At 42.3% G+C, this 20,244-nt stretch overlaps 1 protein-coding gene across 1 annotated transcript in view; it reads right to left on the bottom strand.

Annotated features, from left to right (window-relative positions):
• Positions 1 to 1,666: 1,666 nt before the first annotated feature.
• The window catches only part of LOC119393813 (sec1 family domain-containing protein 2), a 42,413-nt gene continuing 23,835 nt past the window's right edge, over positions 1,667 to 20,244 (bottom strand). The window contains exons 10-15 of the mRNA XM_037660989.2: positions 14,845 to 14,944; positions 14,703 to 14,772; positions 13,494 to 13,605; positions 10,083 to 10,238; positions 2,570 to 2,702; positions 1,667 to 1,762 (exon numbers count right to left, since the gene is read on the bottom strand). Of these exons, the coding sequence (XP_037516917.1) occupies positions 1,691 to 1,762; positions 2,570 to 2,702; positions 10,083 to 10,238; positions 13,494 to 13,605; positions 14,703 to 14,772; positions 14,845 to 14,944 (643 nt within the window). The 3' untranslated portion in view covers positions 1,667 to 1,690. The remainder of the gene's footprint in view (positions 1,763 to 2,569; positions 2,703 to 10,082; positions 10,239 to 13,493; positions 13,606 to 14,702; positions 14,773 to 14,844; positions 14,945 to 20,244) is intronic.

Here is a 20,244-nt window from a genome sequence, read left to right as displayed (position 1 = left end):
GTTTCCTCTAGAATTGAGATTGCCTGTGTGACGTCCAGTTTCAGTGGCGAAATTGCAGTAATCAGCTTGAAGACTGCCTGTGTGCCATGCTTGTGCAACATTGTCCCCTCGCTATTTGGCTTTTGGTGGAATTTGATACGGTGCCATCTTCTGGAGGACAACTGGGTCTTGTTGCTGAGAGCAGCATGAATACCATGCTTGGTGCAAGATGTGCTCACCACTAAACCTGTGCTACGGTGGGGACCGAGTAGATCGGGAAGCGTCAACCACATGCGACAACTGCCAAAGAAAATTTTGCAGGAGGTAAAGATCCTGTGGAGGTTGGGTAGGTTGGTCATGTGCACTCTTGTTAAAGTGAAAATATTTTCATTGGTAAGTATTGAAATTATGGAGTATTAAGAAACATGTATTCAAGTTGCAGTAGAAATACTCGTCTTCAAGATGCCAAATTTCCACTCGCTTTTATTTCCTTTAATATTTATTCGAGTAAAAGTGCGTTCTAGCCCGATTATGAACCAGGACTGGCTGATGGTGTAGGCTTCCGTTTATGACGCGTTGAATAATGATGCCATATTAAAGTGCAAAGTTTATGGAAAGGTTGTGGCACGGGCACTGCAAAATTTAAATGCGCGCCATTACGATCCTGAACTAAAAATTCGCATGAGTGAAGTCCGCGAACACGTGACCTCCAATGCAGGTATGAACAATTAAGGTAAAACTGGGTAAAACCAGGTAAAAAAAAAAATCGGAAAAAAGTTTTTTGTGCCTTGCACCTTAGTTGATATCATCATCATCAATAGCGAAACAAAAGTCTCAAAGGAAAGAAAAAGACTAGAATGATCACAGGGTTGGGAAATATAAAGTTCTTTTTAAAAATACTTTATTATGTGTCTTACAATTTCAGTAGTGAGAACAGTTGCTCATGTTTAGTTCGGTGTGTGCGCTGCGTTGTGTCCAGATTTAGCGGTTTTTCTGGTTTAGCGTCCTAGCGTCACTAGCGTTGCTAACGTTACGATTTCTGCGGTTTGGCCAGATGTTTTAGTGGTTTTGGGCATTTTGGGTGTTCTGTGGTTTCGCCATGGTTTCAATCTGAGCGTTACGTGCTCAATTCTTTTTCTCCGTGTAGCATCAGGCGACCTGTGCTACAAGGATCTGGACCACGAGTCTTTACTGTGTTGTAGCTTTCAGCGGCTCCAGACATAGGCACACCTGCAGAAGGCACCCGCGTCCCCTGCCGCATCTGTTCGGTGCAGAATACCGTCATGCAGTCTGTAGCCCCGCATGCATCGTGCAAGAGAACTGTTTCTTACGTGGAAGGCGCCACTCGGACGACGCTGTCGACGCTAGCTGCAGGTTCCTTGTCTTATTGTGTTGTTCACATTGGTCAGCAGCTACTTCGAGTGCAGTACGGCAAGAAGTACCAAGTATTAGTTCCAGCTCTCATTGGTGCCACTGTTGCAGCCTACACGACGGCGACGAAAATCAGGGAATATAAACTGCTATGACCTGGTGACAGCCGGCTGTGGACGATCGCAGACGCCCCTTGATCACCGCTTCAGCATGCCCGGCATTAAAGTATGATGTGCAACGTTTCACCAACGCCTGTTAATGTCTGCACATACAAATACGTGACCGCACGTACAAAGGTTGTCCTTTATTACATTTATTCATTTAAAATTAATCGAACCTTTCACACGGAATGCCTGACGAGAAGACCGAGCTGCTGGTGTGGTTTGGCCAGTGTAGTGCTTCCAACGATGACCTACGGGAACAGAAAAAAAAGCGTTAAATAATCGGGACACTAAATAATTATATTACGTACACTAGTGTCTCAATAGACATTCGCAGGGTGGGTCTGTGTATAAGAAAAAAAAAAATCAACTCCTGCTTTAATGCCTTGGCGACTAACACTGATTACTATATATGTTAAGAATCTTGTTGAACGTTATAAGGCATTCACATAGTGGACCAAGAGCCCCTGTGTGCTGACTGAACACTCTTTTAATACAGCGGATACAGTCTGGACTTCACAATAAATGAAAATATATGCAGCAGCATCTCCGCAGAATGATGAATAATGGCATAGAGATACTTCCCTACTTTCGAAATCATGATTTATGGCGTAATGGGTAACTTGCATCTGTACTTGCAGTAGTCGCCCCAAGAGTGTTTACAAAGAGCGCTAGAAATGCCACTCCTCCAGCTTTTGCTGTGACTGTGCTTCGTGTTCCACGCAGGCCCGGCCTTTTTTGAACTAAGGCCACATGTGTGGCAAAAAGTGAAAGTGTATGGTATCAGCCAGGCACGTGCCCCTCCTGAAGTTCGTGTACTGTAAAATACCCAGAATAAAGTGACATGCCGCATAACTGCCTGCCGAGCTCCCACCACAGTCAAGAGCATGCCTTTTGCGAAAACGACTTCCTCACTATGTTACTTGGAAGTTACCAAGATCCCTCAAAAAACTGACACTTCTTATTTCTGGTACGTTATGTATCCTCTGGCGACAATGGATACTAAGCAAATTCCAAGTAAAATTGCTGTCTACTATGTAAATACTGGGTGTACATACCTGTTGTGGCAATTTTCTTGATGATGTGATGTCATTCACAAGCTTTACTTCAGAAGCTGTTACACCACCAATAATGAAGACGATAAGCACTGGACTATCTCTTGGCAGTGGCTTGCTTGTGCTTCTGAAAAGTCTGCATGCACGAGAATGAATTTAGGATGGAACATATCAAATGCACATGTGCATTCTTGTTCCACTGTGTCACACATACTTCCACATCACATTTAGCCATTTATAGTAAGCCTGGTGTCTTTACAAATGGCAACAATTTCACTTTCTAAGTAACACATTAGCATGTTTTGAAGTCAGTTTATTGGAAATATGCTGAACTTAGCATAATTATGGCACCTTGGGCAAGATGGCATTTTTGTCAGTGCTACCCTTGAGGACAGACACCTTTTAATCAACACTGAAGTTTTCTGAATCAGTGTCCATATGCTCTTCTGCATTGTACATGAAACACAACCTTATTGCACCAGTCTGTCATGTCGGAAGGCGAGAGACATGAGCACAATAGTTAAGGTTGGTTGCACCATTTGCTGCATGAAAAACAAAACCTAGTGTAAAATTGTAGTTTAATCAACACCTTAGTAGATCTTGCAACCAGTCTGAGTGGTTCATGTTCAACAATTATTTTCTGCATAGGTGGCCAAATGAGTATACTCTGGCATGGCACGTAAAGGTCAGGGGCAATAAAATTATAGACTGCACAAAAAATTTGGTTTCATATGATGTAGATTATGTAAAATATGATATGTTTTAAACACATACGTAAGTGTTGTGAAAAGCTAGCAGAAAGTGCTATTTTTTTATATTGAAACCGAAAAAAAAGCCAACATTATCACTTGCTGGGAGTGATGCATGGCTAGGGCATGATTTAGAACACTCTTTGGCAGAGCCTCCGAGAAAGCCAGCGCCTACGGTTGCCTGCAGTGCACTAAAGCATCTATAATGCAGCGTGCCAAGACTTGCGTCATAGCAACAATCACATGATAGTAGCTATGATGCAAGTCGTAACAACCTTTCCTCCCTTTCGAGGGAGCTGTGCTTTGAATGAGAGTGACAGCCGCACACGTGTGCCCTACATAAGAAGCACTCCTTGAAACGTCACTGACCATAGTGCAATATGGAGTGCACAGTACCGCCACTGGAGGTGCACCATGAAGCAAAATAAGCATGAAGAGAAAGAAGACAGAGCTTGATAAATAAATGAAGAAAAAAGGGAGGTGGGGCTCATTATGGAACATGATGCATAGGAGAATAAAGGAAAGGTACATTGCTTGTGGATACCAGCCAAGACAAAGAGAAGGACCGTGTCCTCTGACAGTCGATCTCCCCCCTGGGTACCACAGCAGCAGTCAAGTAGTGCCTGCCTCCAATGCAGGAGGTACTGGGTTCGATTGCCAGTGCTGCCGGGCACTAAACAGTTTTTTGAAGGGGAGAGAGGTACCTCAATCTGGTGCTCGATAGTGCTGGTACTTGTCTCGAGAAGGTGGCATCTCCTTTCCTATGCCATGCTCCCTTATGGGTTGTAAAAATAAGCATCGCTCCTGAAGGCACAGTAACGTGGCAGTTAAGTTTCTTCTAACTCCTATATTAACAAATTGATCAGAAAAATGTTTGCTGTAATGCACCTTACAAATTCCAGTTCACAAGCAAGATTTGCTGTGGGGTCACTGAGGGGCCCCTTAATGCACATGAGCATTGGTGTTTGTGCTGTGAACAATCTTTTCTGTTGTCACACTTGCCAATCTCAGGTGTTTGTCCCTGTGGTACATGACTGTCACACATTATCAGTTGCACCTCTGCATATCTGTGCAACTTGTAAGGGAGCTGTTCCTTGAACTACAGGCCAATGAGGGGAAGGTGTAGTATCATTTTGTGAGAGGAGTCATTCCAGCATTCTTGAAATGTCTCCAATTTCATTTGAAGTGGTATTTGGAGAAAAAAAGTGGAGCCACTTGAAAGCAATTCAAATGATGAAATGAACTCTGGCACTGAAGTGGTAGGCACTGTTGTCAATTTTTCAATTTCCCGAGTTCATAAATGGAGAACGTGAGCAGTGTAATTATGGCTAGCATTTTAGGTTACTAAGTGCCTCTCATAGCGCTTTTACATGTTTCATAATTTATGACACACACACAGTGGTATTCAATGTGTGAACGACCACAGAATGCACCTGAATTATACTTATTAAGTGGTGGGCCAAAGTGCCTTGGTATTGAATCGTACTCTTGCCACTACATAATTTCGTACTGTGCCCTTCACGTCTCAAAAACTGTGATACTTTACAATGATAGCAGTTAATATTATTGCAGAATCAAGCCATAGCCACATTTGAAAATGATGTTGGCAGTGATGCACACACAATAAGGGAGCTGCAGATTCAACTCATGTGATCAGTTGGCTATAAGCATAGGCATGAAGGGAGGTAGTTTTTTTTCCACCCTCAATACTTATATGTTTCCTTTAATATGAGATGGCATTAGTTCATGGCTGGTCCAGCCTGCCAGCATGTCCACCTGCGTCAAAACTGGCAGCAAAACCAAAAATCAGCTACGGCCTGCTTTCCTCTGGGAACAAATGTGGGGGGCGTCAAATGTCAAGATCACGTCTTTTGTAGAATGTGCACTGCTAGTGGGAAATCATTAGTGATAGCTGTGATACAAGGGGCATTTTTTTATTTCCTGTCAGTTGTTGACAGTCACGGGAGACTCGCAGTGCAGACAGACGTGTCGCATGTTGTACACTATGGGACTGTTTACCCATCCCACATGTAAGTCTTCCATATGCTGCATGCAGACAGGGAAAGGAGAACTGAAATTTCATCCGATTCAACCCTGAGCAGCCCACTTTACAAGCAATGCTTAAAGGTAGAGATGCTCTGGGAGAAAAGAGCAAATTTTGAAATGGAAATATGATATAAAAAAATAGTATTTTCTTTTTTGTCTAGGGAAAACAACTGGAATTCAGGGGCGTAGCCAGAACTTTTTTTCGGAGGGGGGTTCAACCATACTTTATGTATGTTCGTGCGTGTGTTTGTATGTGTGCGTGCCTATATACGCAAGCAAAACTGAAAAATTTCGGGGGGGTTTCAACCCCCCCAACCCCCCCCCCTTGGCTACGCCCCTGCTGGAATTAGAACATTGTCACTGCATCCAGCACACAGAATGTACAGATAAATGCCACCGATCATTTCATTCAGTTTGTGCAATATTACTGATGCCAGGAGGTTAATTGTATCTCCAATGCTCATTGATCTAAGCAAGAAGGTCAATATGCATGGCTTGCGGGGACATGGGATGTAGCCTGTCATATATGAAAAATGACAGGACATGGTAGTACACCGATTCATTTATTGAAAATCAGTTCTGCGGAATCCCGCAAGGTGGCGGAAGGGTTAAGAAAGGGGAAATAGACAACCACCCATTTGTAGCACGAAGCCACAAGGAAATCCATACGGATTTCTTAGAAAATAAAGCTTCTTAGTTGCCGAAAAATTCGTCCTGGTCCGGGGATCGAACCCGGGACCAACGCCTATCCGGGGCGGTCGCTCTACCAATTGAGCTAACCAGGAAGCTAGCAATTGACAGCGCGAGGGCGAATTCATCGACAACTCGAAGCAACTAGACACATATTGAAAATCAGTTAGGCGGAATCCCGCAAGGTGGCGGAAGGGTTAAGAAAGGGGAAATAGACAACCACCCATTTGTAGCACGAAGCCACAAGGAAATCCATACGGATTTCTCAGAAAATAAAGCTTCTTAGTCGCCGAAAAATTCGTCCTGGTCCGGGGATCGAACCCGGGACCAACGCCTATCCGGGGCGGTCGCTCTACCAATTGAGCTAACCAGGAAGCTAGCAATTGACAGCGCGAGGGCGAATTCATCGACAACTCGAAGCAACTAGACACATATTGAAAATCAGTTCTGCGGAATCCCGCAAGGTGGCGGAAGGGTTAAGAAAGGGGAAATAGACAACCACCCATTTGTAGCACGAAGCCACAAGGAAATCCATACGGATTTCTCAGAAAATAAAGCTTCTTAGTCGCCGAAAAATTCGTCCTGGTCCGGGGATCGAACCCGGGACCAACGCCTATCCGGGGCGGTCGCTCTACCAATTGAGCTAACCAGGAAGCTAGCAATTGACAGCACGAGGGCAAATTCATCGACAACTCGAAGCAACTAGACACATATTGAAAATCAGTTCTGCGGAATCCCGCAAGGTGGCGGAAGGGTTAAGAAAGGGGAAATAGACAACCACCCATTTGTAGCACGAAGCCACAAGGAAATCCACACGGATTTCTCAGAAAATAAAGCTTCTTAGTCGCCGAAAAATTCGTCCTGGTCCGGGGATCGAACCCGGGACCAACGCCTATCCGGGGCGGTCGCTCTACCAATTGAGCTAACCAGGAAGCTAGCAATTGACAGCGCGAGGGCGAATTCATCGACAACTCGAAGCAACTAGACACATATTGAAAATCAGTTCTGCGGAATCCCGCAAGGTGGCGGAAGGGTTAAGAAAGGGGAAATAGACAACCACCCATTTGTAGCACGAAGCCACAAGGAAATCCATACGGATTTCTCAGAAAATAAAGCTTCTTAGTCGCCGAAAAATTCGTCCTGGTCCGGGGATCGAACCCGGGACCAACGCCTATCCGGGGCGGTCGCTCTACCAATTGAGCTAACCAGGAAGCTAGCAATTGACAGCGCGAGGGCGAATTCATCGACAACTCGAAGCAACTAGACACATATTGAAAATCAGTTCTGCGGAATCCCGCAATGTGGCGGAAGGGTTAAGAAAGGGGAAATAGACAACCACCCATTTGTAGCACGAAGCCACAAGGAAATCCATACGGATTTCTCAGAAAATAAAGCTTCTTAGTCGCCGAAAAATTCGTCCTGGTCCGGGGATCGAACCCGGGACCAACGCCTATCCGGGGCGGTCGCTCTACCAATTGAGCTAACCAGGAAGCTAGCAATTGACAGCGCGAGGGCGAATTCATCGACAACTCGAAGCAACTAGACTAGTTGTTTCGACTGTGTCTAGTTGCTTCGAGTTGTCGATGAATTCGCCCTCGCGCTGTCAATTGCTAGCTTCCTGGTTAGCTCAATTGGTAGAGCGACCGCCCCGGATAGGCGTTGGTCCCGGGTTCGATCCCCGGACCAGGACGAATTTTTCGGCGACTAAGAAGCTTTATTTTCTGAGAAATCCGTATGGATTTCCTTGTGGCTTCGTGCTACAAATGGGTGGTTGTCTATTTCCCCTTTCTTAACCCTTCCGCCACCTTGCGGGATTCCGCAGAACTGATTTTCAATATGTGTCTAGTTGCTTCGAGTTGTCGATGAATTCGCCCTCGCGCTGTCAATTGCTAGCTTCCTGGTTAGCTCAATTGGCAGAGCGACCGCCCCGGATAGGCGTTGGTCCCGGGTTCGATCCCCGGACCAGGACGAATTTTTCGCCGACTAAGAAGCTTTATTTTCTGAGAAATCCGTATGGATTTCCTTGTGGCTTCGTGCTACAAATGGGTGGTTGTCTATTTCCCCTTTCTTAACCCTTCCGCCACCTTGCGGGATTCCGCAGAACTGATTTTCAATATGTGTCTAGTTGCTTCGAGTTGTCGATGAATTCGCCCTCGCGTTGTCAATTGCTAGCTTTCTGGTTACCTCAATTGGTAGAGCGACCGCCTCGGATAGGCGTTGGTCCCGGGTTCGATCCCCGGACCAGGACGAATTTTTCGGCGACTAAGAAGCTTTATTTTCTGAGAAATCCGTATGGATTTCCTTGTGGCTTCGTGCTACAAATGGGTGGTTGTCTATTTCCCCTTTCTTAACCCTTCCGCCACCTTGCGGGATTCCGCAGAACTGATTTTCAATATGTGTCTAGTAGCTTCGAGTTGTCGATGAATTCGCCCTCGCGCTGTCAATTGCTAGCTTCCTGGTTAGCTCAATTGGTAAAGCGACCGCCCCGGATAGGCGTTGGTCTCGGGTTCGATCCCCGGACCAGGACGAATTTTTCGGCGACTAAGAGGCTTTATTTTCTGAGAAATCCGTATGGATTTCCTTGTGGCTTCGTGCTACAAATGGGTGGTTGTCTATTTCCCCTTTCTTAACCGATTCATTTAGAATTCGTAAAAAGCTGGCCTTGATAGCCGGTTCAGATGCCTTGTACTGGTCATAAACGAATGATTGGGCAGGCATGCAGAACGAAACAGATGCCATACACTTCGCAGAACAAAAAAGTATGCACGAGCTGATGTGAATTCATGCAGATTTGTCCTGCATCAATGCCTTACTGCAGTTACTTGCTGTTTGAGCAAGCAGCCGTCCTATAGTTTCACTTTAGGTTTTACCACAGCAGCGAAATATGCAAGACAGAAAAGCTAAAAAGAAATTTCACCAGCGGCAATTATGTGACTTGTCAAGGCATTCTGCAAGCATGCACTGATCTTTTGAAGGCTTTGCTGAATATGACTTTGCCTTTAGCTTCACTGTAGTGGGTTATAATAAGTGCACCTCATTAAAAATCAGCTTTTAAATGGAATAAAAGCCCTTATATAAAGCACACTGGCAAAAAGTGTTCTGCCCTTTGTGTGTGCAAAACTGAAACAAAGAAGTGAGTTCATCAGGAACACATGTAGTCACACCTCAAGGTTATGTAATGCGGTGGCATATGGGACATGTGACATCCCACAGCATGCCAGCCAGAGTGCCAAGTTCATTTGCATAAGGCAATGTTGACTGGTGGTCCGCATGTGGTTTAAGTTTGTCACCTAAAAGTGTAAACAAACAGTCCCTGGTGATGGTTGACCATGGATTCACATTACGCAGTGAGGGCCTGTTCTTCAACCAACATGTAGATGCTGAAATGTTTTCACACTTCTGTTTCGTGGCATGCTTTTTGCCATGTAAGAATTTTAAGGGGTCCCAGCAATGGTTTTGACTGTCTGCCTGAAATTCCAGGGTGTAGCAATAAATGGTAATTATATACATGTATGTATACCTTTTCTTTTATTGTTTCTTAAACATGACAAATAGCGAAGTGTTCTGACTATTAAGGGGACACATGAGTCAAAAGTTGCAGTTTTCAGAAAAATGTTCACTGTTTTGGCAATGAAAACTACATTCACACGCAGACTAAGCAAGAATTAACACGGAATTGCATCAGCCTTGGCTAATTAAAATAGTAAAAAGGCAGCCTTTTTGTGTACCATAAGGGGAATGGGCACCTCATTAGAAAATAATGAAAAATGAGCAGAGGAAGTTTTGTCATCAGTTATTAAAGAAATGACGAGAGAACTTGCAGCTACTTGTAAATAACTCAATATGGCGATTAAAATGATTTAAATATGCTCTTTGTACCTTCATGATTGCCAATTCCTACATGAGTGAACCATTCATCATCCTATGCGCTTGGCTCTCAAAGTGTTCTGACAAACGGGTTGCGAGAAACCAGTGTATCGGGCAGTGAGCCCAGACAGACATTTTATATAGTCAGCAGAGGGTTGGATTACCCGAATCCTGCTTTCAGCATATCGCTGAGCCCTCCTGAGTGGTAGTCAAACTGCGGTGCCTCTGACGCGTTGGGGTCAAAAATGTCTTGGAGAACTTGCTTCAGCAAGGGCTTGTACACTGCTGGCTGCATCAGGTTGCCTTCTTCAAGAATGCTCCTGCACGAGAGAAGCCCTCCGAAGCTTTGTCAGGTGTTTCTTTTCAGAAAACAGGTTATCCTAGCCTGTAGCATCAACTTGCAAAGATGCCCTGAATCATCTTTTCTCTGAAGCTGAGCAGTTCATTCGAATGAGTGTGATGTCCTTGAAGAAGTATTTTCTTGAAGAACTTTTTAAGTTCTTTGGGAGTGCACTCCTTGAAACTTGCCACAGTTTGGGGGCTACAATTACACACTGTGCTTTCTTGAAGTTCACTGACTGCCTCCACTTAATTCTTTATTACTGCCAGAGAGAAGGTAATTTTCAGTGATTTCATGTTTCAACACTTTAAGACATATTAGCAATGGATACATTGATATGGGTCATTCCATGCCAAACGTTCCAGCCATTTTGGCGACCATTTCAAATGTATTGGATTAATAATTGCGCTGATTTATTGCATTGAAAGCAGTGAACTGCTAGAATATTTTGGAGAGAAAAAATTTTTTTGGTCACGTGGGAGCCTTCCGAATCTAGCAGAATGTTGTGGGAGTGTTGTTTGCTCAAAAATTTATGGTGAGAGTGTCGTTCCTCGTTTCAATACCAAATTTGGTTTACATATTAAGCACACACGCCTGTGTAAATTGTTCGAAGCTCAATGATATTACTACAATTTTTCTGCCACATGCGCCTCCAGGAATTTCGCCAAAATGTGTCATGTTTGCATTTTTTCCCTTGTAATCATGCGCTATGTATGAATGTCAGAGTAATGAATACTTACTTTACAAAAGGTATATTTTGCATTAAAATTTTTTTCAGACAAATGAAGTTTCTTTCTAAATTTTATTTAAAAAATCACGAATTTGAGAAAATCATCATTTTGGTCCACACTAAGATGCAATTTACACCATGTGGTGCTCCAATTAAAAATCACCTTTATACCTCAATTGAAAGCAAATAAATAGTTCTTGTATGACAAGTTTTATCATTACAATTTATGTAGGGATGGGCGAATATTCGGGCGTTTCGAATATTCGAACGAATGTTAAAGTATTCGAATTCGCTTCGATACGAATTTGGATTATTCGAAATTTCGAAGTATTCGAAATGAACGAATATATGTATACATTTGACCGCACATAACCTCCTGTAAAGGTGGTTTCACTGCAGCGTCCAGTTGCTGTGCCGTGAAACAACCCATCCAGGAAAAATCTGCACTGCCGCGAAGCCACACTTCAAGGTTAAATGTACATTTTTTTTTTAAAGTTTAAAAGCGTGTTATATGGGCTTATATGCGCTAAGTATAGTAATTTTTAAATTGTAACGTATTGCACCACTTATAACTTGCACCCTCCTGCTATTCAAATCTTGATACTATTCAAGGCTGCTTCCACTTCACTTCAAACCAAAAAAGTGACGTTCATTCATACCTAGTTCAAATCTTTAAAAGTATTGTGCAAGGGTCATGACAAAAATGCTCATTTTTCTTAATAATATGCGGTAAATACTATTCGAACTATTCGATTAGAAATTATTCGACGAAATCACTATTCGCTTTGGATTCGCTTCGAACCTCAAATTTACTATTCGCCCATCCCTAAATTTTTGTTTTAAGGAAGAAAATGATTTTTGAAGTTCCCCATTGACGGCAATGGGGAACTTCAATGAGTAAGCTGCTGTATGACCAAATGGGAAGATAACCGACAATGGGGAACTTCAAAAATTATTGCTGCTATGAATCGTTACGAACTTGCCCAGTGTCCAATCCTGTTCAGGCTCTATGGGTGCTAATGTAAGACACGTAATTACGCGTCTTTGTCACATCACACATGCCAGCCCCTGTCAAGCACACACACAATGGTCTTAAACTGTGCATTTTACCCCTGTATCGGGAAAGGGGTCAACGTCAGGTAATGGGTCATCCCGGCATTGCATTATCTCTGGGACCGGCCCACATTTGTGCTGATTGAGGACAATGGACAATGACGCAAAAAATTTTGACCAATGTACCATTAACAGTTTCGCTACAAAAGAAAGCTTTCGTGGTATGAATAATAGCCATAGTGACACTGATGTTATGCAGGAAAGCCACGACTTCGAAAATGTAAAAATAATCATGTGACTATTGTGTAGAATTTTTTTATTACCGTTTGCAGGAAGCAACTGATATTTTTGTCCCCTTTCCCACCAACTAATGTACTGATACAATCACCTAGTCATGGTAAGTAATGTGAGTCAATCAAGACACCAGGTGGCGATAAAAATTTCTCATATCATAACTTGATGAAACGTAAAGAGGTCAGCCTGAGTATTATATAGGTTGCTCTGGCATGCTACTCTGCACTGGAGAAGAAGGACCGAGAGAAAAAGGGACAATGAAAGATGATGACACGATAAAAAGGGCGTATATAGACTATTTTACGAAATACATATCGGCGCCACCACCTTGGGCTGTTAAACGAATGTTTTCTTATTTTTTGTATCTCATGACGTGAACTGATAAGGTGAAAAAATGCCGAATGCACTAACCCAACCGTTTTTATGTGTATACGGCCCCCGTAGCACTGTTCATTTAGTCGGTCTTAAAAAAAGGCAAGGCAAGGCGGCACCGAAACCTATCCGTAAAATAGTCTATACAAGTCCATCATGCTGCGACAACTATGAAGCTGTGCGTCTAGCTTGATGAGCTGTATAAAAGCTATAGTCCGTCTTGTAACCACGGCATTGCTCTTAATGTCGGGCCAAGGACCTAACAAAAACTCATCTGATAACGGTGTCTTATCAATGTGTGCGATGGAAGAAGACAGCTTCTGTTCGTTCTTACGTGCAAGCTGGATGCGTGCAAACTATGTGCTCAAGTATTTCTGGCACAAGACTGCTCGTAATTTACGCTGTAAACATACTAATGGACTAGAAGTTGCACTCAGTATTAATCTAACATAATATAATTGAAACAATCTGCACTCATGAGCATGGGCCACTGTCTGAGGAATCATTAAATCGGCAAAGGTGTTGGAGTGGGAAATTACACGATTTGCCAGAAGATCTCTCGTCTTCACTGCTGCTGTGACTTGAAAACTATGTACCCGAGTCAATCAAAGCGTGTTCTTTGTTTCATATGATGCATGGTATTGCTCGTGGTAGAGCTATGCAAACAATGCTTAACAATGTGTCGGAAAGCTGTCAATAAAAGTGATTGGTTCCCCTGGTAAGGAAAGACTTGAAGCACCCTAGTTTCTCCAATCTCTCTAGTTACAGAATGGTCGCATTCCTTACCTGTACTTTCTAAGTTGATTTCTAGCCATTCTGAGAGCTTCCATTGCTCTGAAGATTTCATCGACCTTCTGAATCACGGTGTTCTCGTCCAGCGTCTCTTCCTCATCTGAAACTGTATGACATAATTTCTAGAGTACAAAAAAAAATTCTGCATCATGTTACTCTCTCTGTAACACATGATGGCAAAAGCCCATTTCACATTTGGTAATACATTAAGTTAAACAATTGGGGACCAGACTTCTTGCAAGACACAACGAGCCACATTGTGAAAGACACGCATTAAATTATGCCGACATTCTCGGTTGACTGCATTGTTCATCCACCTCAAACCCCCAAGCTTTCTGCACCTCATGTGGTGGTGCACTTCCTCTGGGATCAACCTTTTACCAAGTGACGATGTCAACTGATGCTGTCACATGATGATATCAGATGACGTCGCACATTTTGGAGATCTGTGAAGTCACGGTGACATCACATGGCGAGATTACAGCATGACGTCATTAGTCACACAGGCCATGTGGGTTTTGTACAACTTCGTTCACCTGCAGTGTTTTGCTCGAGGGGTCGCACAACGAGACACTTAAAGGGACACTAAAGTGGAACAATTAATCGGTTTAGATTGATAAATTTTACTCTGAGAACTCTAATGTCGTTCATTTCGCCACCGTAGCTTTAATAATAGAGGAGAAAATCCAGGTCAAAGTCTCATCTGGCCCCTTCACAAGACAATGTACTTCACTTTTACTGATTAGGAACGATGTAGGTCCTAGCAGACGGCGTCAAAATCTATGACATCATGGCGATTGGTGCGGGAGCTTCAAGGTGGCGTTACCACGCGCATTTTTCTTTTGCGCATTTTCTCACTTACCAAGCGTCTTCTCGCGGTAAGCGTGGTGATTGGGGTATTGTGAAAGAGTAATTTACTAATACAAAAAAAAATCGGTTTTCTCTTTAGTGTCCCTTTAAGGCTTCCACCTTAAAAACATCTATGTGGCTTTCTTCCACAGTAATGGACATGAAGGCTTTCTGACCTAAAAGTGCATAAAGAAATGGGAGAAACGGGAAGAATAGAAGAATGAAAGCGTATAATTGGCCGTATAACAAAGTGTTTTACACTATAAGGAGGTCAGACCACCAAGCGACATCCTTATAGATGACCCAGCAAACATAACATTACATTTGGCAGTTACCTAAAATTCACTTACTTACCAAGATGCTTGAAGAACTCGGGCAAGTTCTGGTCTGCTGCTGCTTGGTATACAGCTGCTACAATTTCAGCCTGAAACAATTACACTATGAAATTAGCCAGATACGATATTACCTAGCATGCTCTACCTGCTTATGTCCTCACCTTTAGTGTCCACTTGTCACTTTCACTTCCAAGTGTTTTTTCTCCAAATAAAGAATACAAAAGTGCCATGAGAGCCATGATGTCTTCCAATTGTAACCCCCTGGGTTTAATATGCGAAACAGCACTTGTTAGATAGCAGCTTTGCAGATGTGCCACTTGACAAGAATTTATGCAGGTCATACAGGAGTAAGTAGGCACAAACATCATCAAATGTTGTGTCCTACTGGACTAGTAAGAAATGATGTTACTAGACATAATGTAGTGATGCTTGGACAACCACGGAAGCCTAGCATTTTGTGTATGTGTTTACTAATATTTCAATTTGATCTGCACACCGTTCATATGGCAGTTTGCTTTATTGTTTGTTTGTTTGTTTGTTTGTTTGTTTGTTTATTTATTTACAATACCCCTAATACATAGGGGGGAATACATACTCATACACAGAGGAAAGACAAAACACCAGTGTTCGAGGTACAAAAATAGTACATGTTATGCAAATAACTTGAGATATCTAAAAACATGAAATTAATACATCTTTACAGCAGAAACATGAAATATAACTCAAATATGAAGTGTAGACATGAAATATGATTACATGAATGAACACACCCACAAGGAACATTGAATAAATACATATAAGTAGTAGGTAGATGCATAACAAGATTAACACACTGATACAAAGTGGCAATATTGTGGAGCAGTTATTTTTTTGTGCTGGATGTAGGCCGTGGAGTATCATAAGAGCACTTATAAATGCTTGAATGAGGATCTGGTGCACACACTGTTCGCATATACTGTTTCAAGGTTGCACAAAAAAAAAGTCTTAAATTTAGGTTAGGATATGGAATGATATATCGACCAAATATCAACATGGGCTTTGGAAAGGATTCTCAACCGTAACTCAACTCGTCACACTGTTTCATTCTCTTGCATTAACCCTCATAGACATGGTAGGATAGATATGCTTTTCTTAGATTTCTGTAAAGCTTTTGATACAGCTCTGCATAGTAAACTAATTTTCAAACTTAGAACAATAGGTATTCCAGAAATATTTGTTTGCAGAATTTCCGCATATTTAAGTAATTGCAAACAATCGTTGATGTAGGGAGTCCACATACGGACTGTCTTCCGGCCACATCTAGTGTACCACAGGGCAGTGTGTTAGGCCCTTTGCTTTGTCGATTACATATTAATGATATTGTTGATGTTATTCACACTAGTGTAGAAATAAGATTGTTTAGAGATGCTTGTGTTTTGTTAAAGGAAATTAGTTCTACTAAAAATTACAACGATCTGAACAATAACCTGCGTAATATACACGAATGGTGTAACAAATGGGGACTGTGTCTTAACACGAGCAAATGTGTCTGCCTTCCAGTAACTCGACAAAAAAATCCACTATCATATACCTACTAGGGGTGTGCGAATATTCAAAATTTCGAATATTTTTCGAATAGTGTTTGCTATTCGATTCGAACTTTCGAACTTCCCAAAAACAAATACAGTCAACGTCCGCTTGAAAGTGACCCCTTCAAATTTTCAATATGCTTCACCTCATCACACTCGTATTGCGGCAAAGCTGCCTTTCAACCTCCGTTACGGTCGAACTTTGCCAAGACACGGTCAACGTCAGATTGGAAGTGGCCCCTAGATTTTCAATATGCTTCACCTCACCACACTCTCTTATTGCGGCAAAGCTGCCTTTCAAGCTCCGTTCCGGTCGCACTTAGCCAAGACACAGTCAATGTCCGATTAGAAGTGGTCCCTAGATTTTCAATATGCTTCACCTCATCACCCCCCCGCGTTCGGCAAAGCTGCCTTTCAAGCTTCGCTACCGTCGCAAATGTATTAATTCAAGAAAACGCTGGTTCCAACATGGAGATGAAAGATGTGGCAGAGGTGGGGGCTCAATTAATACTGTTTTGGACCTGAAATTTGAGCAGGAAGTCCGAAAAATCGGACCCCAAAGCTTTTTGGCATCCAAAATTTCAGACGTTATTATATATCGATGTCTACAAGGCAGATTTGGAACTCCGGTCTCGAAGGGAGCAGACCCTTGTCCGCCACATCAGTTGGGCTTCCACAGAAGTTGAAAGAGGATGAGAGGCTGAGGAAATGGCATCTTTGCCTATCACGTGTAAAGTGTTGTCGGCAACACTTTGGCTGCACCAAATCATGTACATAAATACAATTCGGCCTCTACATTGCGCTTCAACTTAGCGAAAAGAAACACTTTCATGCTGCTATCTCATAAGAATATGCTTAGGAATCCTCTCCAACTTTTTTTTTTCTGCAATTTCGCTTTGGAGTATTAGAAAAATATTCTAGAAATATTCGAGAAATATTCGAAAAATGTTCGATTCGATTCGCACTCACACTTCAATATTCGAATTCGCTTCGCACCCAAAATTTTGCTATTCGCACAGCTCTAATACCTATATATTAGGCTCTACACCACTACAACAAGTAAATTTCTACAAATATCTCAGTGTGACACTGAGTAACTTACCTTGGAATCTCCATATTGATAACATTTGTTCATATGCCTTTTGCAAACTTTGTCTCCTTAAACATAAACTTAAGACTACTCCCAAAAATGTTAAACTACTCTGCTACACTGCCCTTATACGACCAAAATTAGAGTATGCGTGCATAATATAGGACCCTTACATTAAGCGTAACATTGACACTCTTGAACGCATTCAAAGAAAGGGTGTAAGATTTATATTTAACAAATTTTCCGCGTTAGACTCACCCTCTGATTTAATGCAAGCCAATGACATTACCCTATTACAGGCACCAGGGCTGGGCAAAGATACTTTGAAATTGTATCGCGATACGATACAAGATACTCAGGCAAGAAGTATTTGAGATACAGATACAAGATACCGCAATGCCGATTTTATCCGAATCGATACATTCCAATTGTATCTTAAGATACTTCGATACATTCGGAAATTTGTTATTATATATCTGTATACATATACGGTAATGCAGCACTAAACGCCGATGCACAAAAATGTTTGTTTGAAAGTTATTGACTGTGACCATGTTTGTTTCATTTGGATGAAATGTCTGTTAGTATCTCAAAAGTTTTGTATTTCTTGCTGAAGGTATCTTACTTTTGTTCTGAAACAAGTTATTGAGGTTGTTTTAGCTACATATCATGACAGCTCTTTATACACTTTGCTGATAACGGTTTTTGCTTGCCATTTTTGTAATTGGGTGGAGTCGATGCTCTGCTTGCCGACCAGCTAGCGGGATGTGATCTATCACAAGAACTTCAATAAGAAGCCTCCGCACAACGGTGCAAATGCCATTGTTAAGTTTAGCTTGCCCGTAAACGTAGCACGGTTTTCGCAATACCCGATCGTCGGACAGGTGTACATCAGCGAGAAGCTGGTATCGACATTCTTTGTGACGCATCGTGTTTACGTAGAGGACATAAAACTGCAATTACTTTTATTTTCTACATATCTGCTGGCGTAAAGTGTTCGTTAGTGACATGCTCAGTAATGCACGATCTTTTAACAATTTTTCTTTCATGAGAGAACATCTGCAGCCCAGGAAACATGTCAGACGTGTTTTATAGTTGCACGAAATGCCGCAGGACACCGCCGCTATTCACACTACCCTTACAAAAATATATCTAGGCAGTCTCTAAACCCCTTTTTAGACAGTGTATAGACTGTCTAAATCCATTTTTGTAAGGGTATATTGCCACTTAAGGTCCGATAACCTGGTGATTAGTAACAGTCAAAATATTTAGAGAAGGCTAAAAAAACATATATCTAATTAAAACAGAAAAGCGGTTCTGCATCAAACACACCTAATAAGTATAGGAACACGATACAGGCGGCACCCCCTAGAGCTAATTATTGCGTTTAATGTCGTCCTGAGAGGTCATCGCGGGTGAAGGCGACGAAGGCAGTGCTCAACTTCTTGAAGGCATCCGACCTGCACCGGCGGTTACAGACTAACGATGTTAGCATGACTGTGAGATGTGTGTGACTTTTTGTGTGTGCGTGCTCTCCTTCTCTCTCTCTCTATCTTTATATCACCCCCATCCCTTCCCCCAGTGTAGAGTAGCATACCGGTCCTTCTAGACTGGTTAACATCCCTGCCTTTCTTTTCTCTCCTTCTTCTCCTTCCTTGCGTTTAACATCCGACAGAACCACGATATGATAATGATAGATGCCGTAGTGGAGGGCTCCAGAAATTCCGACCACGTGGTGTTATAAGACTTAAATAAAAGCACACGGGTATCGAACTGCAGCCGCCGCGACCTACGGGTTAGCGGTCAAGCACCATAACCAGCAGACTACTGCTACGGGTAACCCCTAATATCTATGAGAATTAGGCATTTAAAGTAAGGCCACAGAAAATTCGGTGCCTATGTAAAATAGCGTAAACCGACTCGATGAGAAGCTCATTAGAAAAACGGAGCATTTTGTATAACAATGTTTCTCCAATCCCTTTCCTAACATCTTTGAGATGGCTGCTAAGAATTTACGTTATTATAATGAAAACTCAATTTCGCTGTTTTACTAAGCAGTAAGCAGAATTTTTGTTTCTGTATACTCCAAGCACGCGCAGATTATTATATATTTGTTCTCAACGTCGCCTTGACATAACAGTAAACTTAAGTAGAATATAATGTAAACAGTAGCAGAAATGATGCTGACAGCTGAAAGTAAGAATAAAGCAGAGAGCTTACACGTTAAAGACATATTGCCGTAAGCAGAACCGAAAAAAGCAATACAGAGACGTAGGTAATGTATGGGATGGATAAGGACAGCTTAGAAAGAACTTGTGCTCACAATCCAATTATGATTTTGAAAACTCATTGAATAAAAGAAAAAGAGACGTACGCCAGAATATCTTCTATTAAACGAATGCTTGTTCTGTTAAATCCAGCATCGGTAACAGTGGTACTATAGCTGTTCAAATCTTGTTTGCATATTAGTCAATCTCATTGCATGTAAGACAAACTTGCATCGACGAGGTCCTTCAAATCACCGATGTGTGAAAGCCACGAGACGCAAAGCAACCCCTTTTCTTGGTTTCTTCAGACTTCGTAACGAAGCCAGAGAAACGCCATAGAAACTTCGATAATGAAAATACAGCGGCATCAGAATTTGTGCAAAAGACACCGAACGCATTGGAATACGCAGCATAGGACAGTGGCTAAGATCCAAGTGCCATAGCACTGACACAACTAAAAATAAAAGGAGAAGAATCCGTGAAAACAAAATGTCCTCTGGACGTAGACGTTCGCGCGTTTGTCTGTCGAGACGACGCGAGCGCCAAGACGTGACTTTGATCCCTCAATAGGGACGCTCAGAGCTCATCCCTGCCCTCGCTGGAAAACTGTGGCGTAAAGATAAAATAATGTCACTG

Source organism: Rhipicephalus sanguineus, chromosome 1, assembly GCF_013339695.2.
Source record: "Rhipicephalus sanguineus isolate Rsan-2018 chromosome 1, BIME_Rsan_1.4, whole genome shotgun sequence".
Lineage (NCBI taxonomy): Eukaryota > Metazoa > Arthropoda > Arachnida > Ixodida > Ixodidae > Rhipicephalus > Rhipicephalus sanguineus.
The sequence above is the reverse complement of the archived record's forward strand: the minus strand, read 5'-3'. Positions and strand labels throughout refer to the sequence as shown.